This window comes from Dermacentor silvarum, chromosome 3, assembly GCF_013339745.2.
Source record: "Dermacentor silvarum isolate Dsil-2018 chromosome 3, BIME_Dsil_1.4, whole genome shotgun sequence".
Lineage (NCBI taxonomy): Eukaryota > Metazoa > Arthropoda > Arachnida > Ixodida > Ixodidae > Dermacentor > Dermacentor silvarum.
The window spans coordinates 69,700,348-69,712,740 of NC_051156.1; the positions used below are offsets into that span (position 1 = coordinate 69,700,348).

The following is a 12,393-nucleotide window of genomic DNA, read 5'->3' on the forward strand; positions in this document are numbered from 1 at the left end:
TTAACCGCAACCGGCGGGGATTTTATGTGGATCCGAGTTCATTCGCGAGTTTTATCCGAAACAGTAGCTGTCTTTTCTTTTATTTTTTGCTTAGTTAACTGGAACGAGTCATACTTAACCGAAACCAGTGATTTGTTCCGGTTACCGAATTTCGTGTTTTGTGATTTGTTCCATTTACGACTGTGACGCAACGCCGTATCTGGTTCTCATGTTCCAGCTATATAACTTATGAGCGTCCATGTAGCCTTTAACCGAGCAGGTGACAAGTCCGCCAGGATATGGTGTCCTCCAAGCCATCACGTGCACAATGCCTCAGATTATACCTGAAGTATGTAACTATGGAAAAACTCATTAATTCCTGAACAATAAGAGGCTTGACAAGTTGAGTGGTTGGTAGTGGTTTGGGCCATTTCCCATGCATGGCCTACTACTCATGCAAGTTAAATTTTTGCACGCACAAGTTGTTATTTCACGAAGGCCACTACATAAGAACAGCCTCACGCATGGACGTTACTGCATTTCGCCTGAATGCATGCCAATATGAACATTTATGTCCATGCGTATCAGCTACTTAACGTGCCAACGAAACGACTAATTTCAGTTTTGTTAAGTTCATATTTTCTTTTCAGATTTTAATGCGGGTAATGGCATACTTAAGAGTATTTTCTCGCTCTCTATAATTTCGCTATAATGACAGCTCACGCTTTGGTTCTTCTTTTTTTTTCTACGTTATGCAATCACATAGATTACAATGGTTATGAAATGTAGATGATTTATTTCAAGTGACGTGTCGTTTGTCGCTTCATCCGGTGGAAGCCCTAGCTAAATTTCACGCATTTGGCACATGCTTGTAAGCAGCGCTGTTTGCGCCACCTATTCTGACGGCCAGAAGGCGCGTGATTCGGCCAGCCACTTTCGGCTGAGCAAAGTTAAGGCTTTAACGCGCCAAGCAGCGCTATGCGATCGACGGAACGCTGCAAAGTGCACTGCTGGCAAGATGTTTCGGCTAGAGCATCCAACCATATCAATGACTTCATGGGTCAGTATGCTGTAACGTGCGACTTTCAATTCGGTATTTTAAACCCTTAATTGAAGCTACTACGTCAACACAGGGGAAACATTCGGTGCGCGCAAGAAGGGTGAAATATTTACGCTGACCGACTTGTACAGATGAAATAGTATACCAAAAAGCCGTCGTGGAGTTGTGCTCATCTTAACCGATGTAAACAAACTTCTACACAAGTTCGCGCTTTCTTTCTTTGATCTTATATGCAAGACAAAACATCTAAATCCAAACGCCCACCAGAAACGCAGTGTCTAAGCGAATGAGGTCATGGACTACACATTTTATAAATCCCTTTAGGGGTATCTGCTTGAAACGGGCCTACACGCTTATATTTAATTTCATTGTGAAGTTATGCCGCGTGGCAACCCAAGTAAATTAAAAAAAAAGACCGAATGAGCCCACAATACGATATCCTATCTTTCGCAGGCGTATCCTTCCTCTACAAGAACTGTAACGTACGCGCCTGTACGAATATCAAAGTACATTCGGTGCCTCCATGCTGCGGATCACGTGCGGTCACCTTCAAAGAAAAGATGGAGAACAGCGTCATGCAAAGACGCCACAAGAGAAACAGGCAATATTATTTTCGCAAGATTGTGCTATACAAGCGCTGAAGCACCGTTCAAGACCGCGCGTCACCGCGTGAGCGTCCAGCGGAATAACGCGGCGAAGGGTCAGCTACGACGCCGGCCACTGCGGTGCCGTCCCGCTGTCTCGCCTGGAAGCGCGTCCTCTACCACAATTTTTTTTTTTCACTTTGGTACAACGCAAACTTGCGTTAACGCTCGCCGCCTTGCCTTCCTTATACCCATTGTAACTCGCCAAGGGTCGGTTCTTCCAAGCCCTCGCTGTTGCTTTTTACTTTCTTCTTTCACTCTACTGACCTCCTCTACCTCTTTCCTTCCCATGAGCCCTTTCTTCGATCACGAAACAACTGTAGTGCTGCAACGGGGCAAAGCACACTAAAGGGTGGACTGGCGCTGGCAAAATAACGACTAAAGCGCCGCCGTGTCTCCCTCCGGCGGATTTCCTCAGAAAAAAAGAGCATATCCATGCGCTCTAACCGACCGAGTTTCACTGGCGGAGCCTTGTAGTGGTTACGGAGTTACGGCGACAAGTGCTTCACTAGTTCCGCACAGACTGTCACACAGAACGCTACAGGAGCCAGCCATTTTCTATGCCGGTAGTGGGTTTGGAAACTTTGCTCGCGCTTGTAGATTGTTCCGGATGTTCTGGGGCCATCGCTAACAAGTTTGGCTTCGACGCTTAGGACGTTTCATCCTGCGGTCACTTCTCAGAGGTGAGTGGTGAATGTTTGTACTATTTCTTAACTAGCGACAAGGCGGAGAACAAATTGGGATCTCTTGCATGCTTTCCGCCGTTCTCCTCGCTGGCTTTGTGCTCGGTCTTTGTTGTGTGGCTTGAAATTTTCTGCGACCGCCGCGGGATAAAGAGAGTTTCGGCGCGCAGCAGCGGGCCGCATGAATACACGCAGCATCTGTCATGAGCATAATTTCTGTGTCATTTAGCTCTTTTATGTGGCAGATTCTGTCGAGAAATCTCGGAACTTGATCTGACGCTCGTGACGGGGGGGGGGGGACACCGTGGGGCAAGGTTCTGACTGGTGTTGTAAAAGTTGTTGTAAAAGTCGCGGTGCGCTTTTTTCGTTGTTGTGTGTACGTCGCATAGACTTTCTCGCGCCTGCGGCGCTCGTGCGGATTCAGTCACGCCGGATTATACCTTTCTCGCGCCTTACGGCACTCTAACTTCGAAATCAGCTAGTAGTGCGTAGCTCTAAGCCCGGTTCACTGAGAGGTCTTTGTAAAACACTGCCTTCTACGCAAGCTTTAATGAATGACATCGTTCGCTTTCATGGATGGCCTGCGTAAGCGAGCCAGTACAATTCACGATGACCTTTCAAATGCCTTTTTTTTTGCATTCCTTGCTGACCTCGGGAACCTTTCTAGTGTACAGCGGACGAGTACGGAGCGCGCACAGCCACCCTACGGCTTTCTAGTTTGTAGTATCTGTGACAAGCTAGTTGTCGGTGTGGTGGTTTGATGCGTTGTTTGGCGTCTTTGTTTTGTGCGGTGACGTTTGGTATAACTGCTGGTGCAATCTCATCAAAAGTGCCCTCGCACTAATTTATCTGAGAAAAATAATCGAAAGTTAATGATCTTAGCGCGCCATTCCCGAAACATTCAGGTTATATTGAGTGTTCTTATGTAAACATGTTATGGTCCAGTACTGTTAACGTAATAACAAACTTACTGCGATGGTGCCGACAAGACATTTCAATTTTTCCCGCCATGGACTCCGAGATGGACAACGCGATCGTTATCGGACGCCACGATAGTGGGCCTCTTCGATTATCCGTCTCTGACAGTCCCGGACCGTCCGAGAAGCTGCACACGCAACACTCATTGGTTGAAAGCACTGCTTCGGGCAGTCCGTGGCTGTCAGGGACGGATAATCGAAGAGGTCCAGTGGCACAGCATGCGATCTCGCATTAGGGAGAATAGATGCCTCCAAGTGCGTCTACCCACATGTCGAGCTATCCACACACACTATTTATGGGTCGGAGAAATGGGGTGGCTCAGATCACATGTTCTGCTTCTGAAGTTAGCGGTAGCATCACATCAAGAAATTTACATTAAAATATGGGGTACTTCGTCCACATTTCAAATTAAATTTCGAAGTTTTTCATATATTTCGTGCTTTCGTCTCATTCACGCTGTGCTCTATGTAGTATAGAATCGGCGGTGAAAGTAGTTATAAAAAGTTCTTTATGAGCACTTGCAGCATTTTTTTTTCACCTGAAACATTAAGAAAGTAAGCCTGGTTGTATACAGAGAGCATGCAGGTAAATTTCCAATAATTCTGCTCCGTGTAATTGCTTACAGGCAATTTGAGAAATACTTCTGCATTTTTGGTTTGCTAATCTCGTCTTACTCCAAGCCATTCTTGAATGGCTGCGAAAAAGAAAAGGCTTAGTGAAATGCTCAGGATTGTAGTCTATTTCCACAAATTAAATGATTTTATGCATGAAAATAAGATTAAGTTTGTTGCCAAGGGTTTTCTAACGAATCAACCTTATTTACATAAATTTATCAGTTTTTTTTTGTTTTTATAGAACTAATGCAAGCTGATTTGCAGTGCAGGTTCCCCGCGTGTTTGCACGCCATGGCCTGCTCGACATTGTCAGAAGACATAACAGGTGTCCTAAGAGGACGCTGCACAGATTGTGAATGTGGAGGATTTCGGCGAACAGCTCAAATAATCAGCTATGATAAACTACCACCTGGGTGGTGCATCCTCTGCGGCCACTCTCCAGCTGCGCATGGAGCCTTAGCCCCCTTCAGTCAGAGAGCTAATGAGAGTAAGGATGGCTGTCACTTGTCTGCACATATTTAGCAAAGTAGCAAGTTTATTTGGCCGTTTCGTTTCCTATGGCTCACTTGGTGGTAAAACTATGCAGTGTAGCCTGGTTTCACCATAATTTAAATAAAAGCATTAAAAGAATATGCATTCTGAACCTAATGCAAAAAAAATCAAAAGTGAATTCTGCATGCCTTGTACACTGCATTCAACTTCAACCGCATGAACAACTTGCATAAATTTTAAATATTCCGTTTAATGTGCTTTTATTTAATTTCTACCCAGTTCGATGCCTTCTTGTGCATTGTATTTCTGCATGTGTGCCTTGTTTTTTATTCTTGGTAGCCAAGGTGCCTACCTCATTTAGAACTATATTATGCAAGTGCTCTTTAGGGTGCAGATTAGATTAGGCTGACTGCTTTTAACCTGATCAAACTGGATGTGCTATGCAATATCCAGAATGTATTTTAGTATGCACCAGCAATAAATATCAATACCATAGTAGAATTCCAACTTGTATGCACAGCGCAAAGAGACACCTCGGATGATTTGATGTAGCATCATGTAAAGCATTGCTGAGCTTGTATTAGGTGTATGTGCGATTTAATGAAAATGTGTATCTACACATATATGAAATCTTTTATTAGATTCCACCCGAATGGAGCTGGAAGGACAGCACAACTACAACAAAGGTAATCCAGTTTTTTTTAACACTCCCTTACAAGCTTCTGTCAATAAGCTCACTTTAAAAAGAAATTTTCATTACTGGAAGTAAACATACTTTTGGCTTTAGTGATTTTACACCTAATTGATCAAATGCTTTCTTTCTATTTTTCTTGAATGCGCAGACTGTTGGCTACAGTTTCAAGAGGAAGCTAATATGTTGCCCATGCAAACAAGCCTTCCGGCTTCAACAGACTGTGGTGAAGGCTCCGCAGACGGCCAAGTGAACCGCATGACAACGCAGCACACGAGCAGTGCTCTGGCACCAGAACCAGCTGCTACTCCCATGAGCTCCACAGCTCAGGTAGCTTACCTGTGTAAACACTGCGACTTTTCGTCATATTACTTCAGTCGTTTTGCTAAGCATGTCAAAGAATATCATCCTGGTATTAAGGAATACAGTTGTGCCATTTGTAAGGTAACTTTTGCTGCACTTAGCCGCTACAAGACACACTATGATGAATGCCATGGACCTGCACAGATATCAGAGGAAATTCATGGTCATACTGAATTAAGTGGCCTAGAATCTGGAGAAAGCTATGCAGAGAGCTTAAATATGGATACTTCATTAGAACCGGATGTTCTCGCACTTAGTGATGAGGACAGGATGTCAGATTTGTGCAGGCTGCTTGAGGGCAAACACAGATGTTCAAAAACAGTCGTGGATACTGTTGTGAAAGGTGTATCAAATTTGTTTTATGCGAAAGGCCTGCACTTTGATGTTTTTAATTTAAACAGTGACAAAGCACGAAAACGTTTGTATGAAGCGAATTGCATCTACGTCAAACCCAATGAGATTGTTCTTTCAAATGGTAGTCGGGCATACTATGTACCATTGAAGTCCCTCTTGCAAAATTTATTCCGACATCCTGAAGGAGCAGCTTACCTCCAGCGACGCTTTTCCTTTTCTGAAGATGGTTTTCTCAGAGATATTTGTGATGGCGTCAGGTTTAAGAGTCGTGCTGAGTTTAAGCAGGAGAATGCTTTAGGGGTCATGCTTTACTGTGATGACGTAGAAATTGCTAACCCTTTGGGAATGAAGAGGGGGACATGTGGAAAGCTTACACTGTTTTATGTTACATTTGCAAACTTTCCAGTTTCCAAAAGGTCGCAGCTGAATTCTATCTTCCTTCTTGCTGTTGCAAACTCAAGAGACCTGAAGACATCAGCCACTAAAACTGAACTACTTCAGGATTTTGTCGAAGCCATGAATGAGCTGGCAGGCAGAGGAATTTCGGTCCAAGTGAAGGAAGGAGAGATACGGGCAAAAGGGGGCCTGGTAGCATTTCTGGGTGACAGTCTCGCAAGCAGTGCTATAGCCGGCTTTAAAGAATCTTTTTCACCAAATGTGCGGTATGCATGCCGACGCTGTAAGGCACGCACTTGTGATTTTCCGAATATATTTTTACACTCAGATTGTCCTTTGAGGACAGACAGGGAAATTGAAGCCAAGGTGCAGCAGTTGCTCAGCACAGAAAACAAGGCTGAGCGGAAAGAGGTGTCAGCTTCTTCAGGTATTAAAGGCCCATCTGTGCTTGGTCTAGTTACAGGGTTCTCTTTAACTCGAGACGTGCTCTTTGACCCTATGCATATTCTTCTAGAAGGAATAATACCCAAAGAAATTTCTTTGTTTATGCGTCACCAAATACACACCCTTCGTTCATTTAGTCGAAAACAACTAAATGATTCCTTAAAGGCATTCAAGTTTCACCATTCAATCAGTACCAGTGAGTACCCACGCATGTTCGATGCGTCATTACAGCTTGTGTCATCAGCAAGTGCAACAGCCATTCTTGTAGTGCACCTCCCGCTTATTTTGAACAACATTGTTTCTGTTAATGTCTTGGGGCCGACATACGAATGCTTGATTCTTATTTGTCAAATTATGCAGCTGATACTTTCTCCAGTTTTGAGCATTGATGCATTGGGTACGCTCGAGTCGCTGATTATCAACCACCAAAAATTGTTCCTCAGCTGTTATGGGGAGCAAGCTTTCACGCCAAAGCTACACATGTTGATTCACATGGTGGACCAGATCAAGGAGTATGGACCAGGCCACCATCATTGGACTATGAGATATGAGGGGAAAAATGCACTGCCTAAGTCCAAAAAGCTCTTCAATTTCAAAAATGTTCCGTTTTCAGTAAGCGAATTTTTCCAGATTAATTTGTCCCATTCAATGTGGCATGGGAACGGAGAAGCAAAAATTAGCTTTCTTGATGGCACAAATGAAGACCAAAGCGGCATACCTTACCCTTTGTCGCCTGCCTTCGTTCAAGCAGGCTTACCAGTTTCTTCACTAGATTCTGTTGGCCAATCAGTGCAATCAGTAATGTGTGACAATGTTGTTATTAAGGTGAATGACATTATGATGACTCAGACTGTATCTGGTGATGCCGGCTTTTTGAAAATCACTGTTATTGTCCAGTTTTTGAAACAGGTATTTTTTGTATGCCATGTTATGGTCATGGAAGCTTTTGACACAAATTTGAACTGTTTTGTTTTGAGGGCGACAAACCATGAGTTAGTTGTGTCTAAAAAGAAATTCTTGCTGTCTTGGCCTCTCTATGTATACAAGCACGACAGTGTTTTTTATTGTTTGCCTCGGTATTATTCTTCCTTGCCGTAACTGTTGACCTGCCATTTTTTAGCCAGGATAACACTTTGTACTTAGCTGTCGTTTGGCTCTTCCATCACCTGCTGTAGCTTGCAAGTACCCATGATTTTGTTAAGTGCATTCATATAAGTTACTAGCATAAAATGTGTTTACGTTTCTAATCATTCTAGAAAATGTCGCACCACATTTTAGCTGTGATTATCTCGTTTAGTTTAAGTAACACATTTTTAGCCTAAATAAAATTTGAAATTTCAGCAGTGGCAAGCTTTTTCTATAGCATTCATTTAATAAGGGATATAGGAATGACTGCTCATGAAAGTATTTCTGTTGTCAAACGTCCCTTTTAACATTTTCTTAGGTGTTTTGTCTAAATGAAATAAAATTTATTACTATGAACTTTTATTTCTTTTAATACTTGGTGTCATTCATTGTGTACATTATTCCATCCATAGGAAGCCACCAAGCAGACTTGTCGGAAGTGGGATAAAAACTTTCTTCCCTCTTTCTCTGCATACTTAAATCCACTGCTCCATGGCCAAGAAATGCTTACTATGGCACGCCGCCGCATGACAGCACAGCTAAGAGATGAGGTCATTGAATTCCTTGAGTGAGTAAAATTTGCATGGTCATATCCTGTGAGGCATATTCATAATTAGGACTCTCCCTGAGCATTACGCAAATTCTCTTTCAGAAAGAACAACTTGATTAAAAGTTCTAACTCTGCTGTCAGAAGGTGGAACTACTGTGCCTTTGCAGAAGCTCTAAGTGACGCCTATCCACGAATGGTATGGGAAACAAAAGGAACTGCAGCAGTTCAGCAGCTTGGATGGGTGAGCTTGGTTAAATCATTCCTTATGGTTGGAATGAAAAAGCTTTGGTGGGCCATTTGATTGAAACATCTGCTTGATCACAAAAGCTTGCATGAAGCATAGGAGAGGATCAATTTAATGTTGCGGCGGCTGTATCTCGTTCACCATAAGTTGGCCATAGTTTTGCTACTTTTGCTACAGTGAGCACCAAGTATATTAAAAACCCCATTTCCGGCTTGTAACCATAGGAAATATACTTTGTTTTGTGGTATTTGTAGAAATCTGGCAGATTTGTGGCTTTTTTAGGTTCGTATTTATTACTTGTCCACTTGCAGAGGGAGTTTATGCATTCAGTCAGCAGCACAAGAAAGACAAGAAAATTGCGAATGAAATCCCTTTTGACGCTGACCTCAAACACTTCTGAACAATCAATTGATATCTCGTGCGATGAAGCACAGCGTGAGTTGAAGGTGAGGGTCGCAGTTTTTAGTCAGCCTTGCAGGCCATTTTTATTTGATGCGACAAAAGGCTTCCCATTTTATATTAACACTCAGCACTGCAGATATGTCACTGTTCCACACGTATATTTGCTTGTCTTGCATGTCATTAATTAAATAATGTGACCTAATGAACAGGCAGTTGTTACATAGCCCTTATCTAATATGGCTTATTGGTGCACAGGCGATTTCAGAAAATGTGACAGACCCAGAAAGAATTGATCTCTCCAGAATGAACATGTTGCTGCATGCAACCATTGAAGTACGGAAGAAAAATCCAGTCGAGGAACTCCCTGTATACTTTTTGAATGCAGCTGTGGTAAGCGTATTTACATAAACGAGTAACATTTTGCATGAATGCCTTCACATTTTTTCAATCTGTTTTGCCTGTTGAAGTGGCTATTGAACGAAAATTTTTACGTTGAATTCTTATTAGGCTTTCCAAAAACAGCACGCCGCACGCTTGTCTGCATTTTGTTTGCAATGCAGACAAGTATTTGCAGACAGGTTTGAGAGCAGACATTCTTAGTACATAGTACTTTTGCAAGCACAGTGCATAAAAACTACAAGGAAGGAAACAGCACCAGAACAGACTAAATCCTAATGATTCAGACTATTTTGCAGTAAGCAAGAAAGTAAGAAAATGAATTGAAAGGAACATGTTTTTGTAAAAATATAGATTGTGTTGGAAAAAAAAGGGGCGCCTGAGACATTTCATTACAAAGAATAAAAGCCTCATCATTACAAAAGCACTTTGAAAAGTTCAAATGTGCCCAAAACAAACCAACGTGATTCAAAAAACGTACTGAGTGTTTGTTTAGACTACTTTTAGAAAAAGGCTATGGGCTTAGCGAATGTGGCATTTGAATGATTGCGTATACTGTCTTTTTAGCTTGGCATGGAGGCTGAAGTTAGGTTTGGGGCATCACTGCACGCTATGGAAAGTGAGCTTCATAAAATCCGGGAAAAACTCAACATGGACAGCTTTGTTGATATTGACTGCTATCTGCGTCCTAAAAAAGCAGAATTTGCTTTAATATCTGTGGTGAGTACCTAGGAGGAGACATAAGCAACGTTAATTCATTGCATTCAGGTGCCTAATCCTTTCCGTAATTAAAGTTTCTAATCATTAAAACACATTAAAATGACTTTGACACATTAAAAGTACACATTAAAAGGACTTTGACACCGATAAGTTTCATACTGATATTAGCTTAAATATTTTAAAACACCTTAAGGTAAACAGCCCTTTGCAGTACATTAAGTGTTATGGCATATGCAGCCTGCAAGAAATGCAGTAAATTTGACCTAAATAACGAATGCATAACAAGTAACCTCCTTAGTCCTACTTTTTTCGCACATTTTTTTGCATGACCGAATATATTTTATTATTTAAAGGGGTAAACGTTTAGAAAGGGCTCAAAACTGTGCTTGTTTATATTAATGTGAAAATGCTAAAAAACTTGCATGATAATGATGTACATAGAGGTGAACTAAATAAACTTTTCTTTAGGACCCACATGATGCCAGCAAGCTCCTTCCAGGGCCATGTGTTGTCATGGAACCGGGAGCCGAAAGAATCTTATGCAAGCAACAGACAGTTCATCTTGTGCCTGGATGTTCCGTTGAGCATGCATTAATCCTATGCTTGACTATATATTTCGTACTAGATGTCTCCTATCCACATGCATTCGGACAGACCTTAGGGTTGCTACAAAGCATACTGTTAAAGAGTGAAACATTTCAGGAGTGCTTCATGTCCCAAAAGCTGAAAGGTTTGTTGAAGCAGCTGAAAAGCTACCTGACAAAGACAAGGTAGAAGGCTAGCCAGGCTGCAAACTGAATATGTAGCTAGCTGACTGCTTCAGACAAGCTCTCTTAATGTTTTTTATGTTGCTTGGGTGATATGAGCAGCCAGTGCATGCTGCTCATTTGTATTGGCAATTGACAAATCTGTATAAGTAAAAACTCATTGAACTGAATACTATATGCCAATACTTGATTTACTTCTTGTTTATTGTGGTTTTCCTGTTTATTCCAACTGTCTTGATGTTCTTGCTACACAGACTTCTGTATAGTTGTGTACTAATGTTTATTCTTTAAGCTGGCCTTGTATTATATAAATAGTTGTTTGCACATAACCGTGCTGCAGAAAGTGTTCTGTGGAATAAAGTGTTCAAAAGTGTTTTCCATCCTTGTTTACTTATTCAGTACTGTCAGCCAGAATATCAGGCTTCGTTAGTACTGTACCTCTGTAAGTAGCATTTCATAAGGTTGAGTGCATTCAGAAATAGAATTCAGCCTTCAGATCATGCCCACGTAAAGCATTGGCGTCAGCTATCGCGATTGTAGTCTCACAGATTGTGTAGCACTGCAATTTCATTTAATATGACATGCATCTACAATAAATCTTAGGCATGACACCCGAATGCAAATGCTGCAGCCTTTACTGCGGCCATTCTCAAGACTTCACAAATTCTTTCATTCATTATATTGAGCACTCACTGATAGCATGGCTGTTTCCGTGCACATGCACCTAAAAATTTATGTTGCCATTTTTAGGCGCAATGAATAAATGGGTGACTTACTGATTGGTCATCTCATGCCACCAGCTTATGTAGACCACATTTGGCGTCATTCACATGTCTGGTATAACTAAACTGATATGACATTTAAATTAGACAAGTCAGCATTGACTACTATAAATTTGTTGTATAGCTGAACTGTCAACTTCAAGACAATTTTTATTATAATATAAAGGCATTGCTTTATAAAACAGTTGTTGCTTTACTGCAACGCTGCCCAGATATGTTTTCATGAAACAATTACAGGTAAAATTATAGAAAATGTGTGCGAAACGTTCCAAACAGTATGTGGAACAGTGCTATGCATATCACTAATGGAATTACTGGAGCTATGATCCAGCTAATAAACAAGTGGAACGCTGCTGCGCATAGAACCCAATAAAAATAACCAAAACACTGTTCCATATATTTTATCTGGGGCGCAAGTTACACTTAAGTAAGCGGAACTTTTTTGCAAAAAAGTTCCTCTTACTAGCTGGAACTTATCTGGAACCAGATTAAGAGTGTAGATGTAAACATGATGAAATGGCTACCATATGACGTCTATTGCTGCCTGTGGTTGCTGCCACCGCCTTCAACCGCTTTTCTTCTGCCAACAGTGCAGCGCGCTACTTTTTCTTGTAGCGTCAAAGTTGTCGGCTACAAATGTGCGGCCTTAGGTAGGCCTTTGCGGCGCGGTGGACGCGGCCAGCTTGGTCACGCAGCGTGGCACCCTCTC

At 41.9% G+C, this 12,393-nt stretch overlaps 1 protein-coding gene across 5 annotated transcripts; it reads left to right on the top strand.

Annotated features, from left to right (window-relative positions):
* The first annotated feature begins 312 nt into the window (after positions 1-312).
* On the top strand, positions 313-12,106 carry LOC125943814 (uncharacterized). 5 transcript variants are annotated; one of them, XM_049663337.1, is made up of 6 exons: positions 313-2,366; positions 5,092-5,136; positions 5,293-5,471; positions 8,237-8,391; positions 8,476-8,614; positions 9,275-12,106. In XM_049663337.1, exons 2-6 carry the CDS (start codon positions 5,103-5,105, stop codon positions 9,425-9,427), a joined length of 660 nt encoding a protein of 219 aa, XP_049519294.1. In that variant the 5' UTR covers positions 313-2,366; positions 5,092-5,102; the 3' UTR covers positions 9,428-12,106. The 5 variants fall into 5 exon arrangements, 2 of the variants coding, with proteins under 2 accessions (XP_049519294.1, XP_049519293.1); XR_007465913.1 differs by having other exon boundaries at positions 320-2,366; positions 5,293-10,135; positions 10,604-12,106; XR_007465914.1 differs by having other exon boundaries at positions 320-2,366; positions 5,293-9,063.
* The last annotated feature ends 287 nt before the right edge of the window (positions 12,107-12,393 follow it).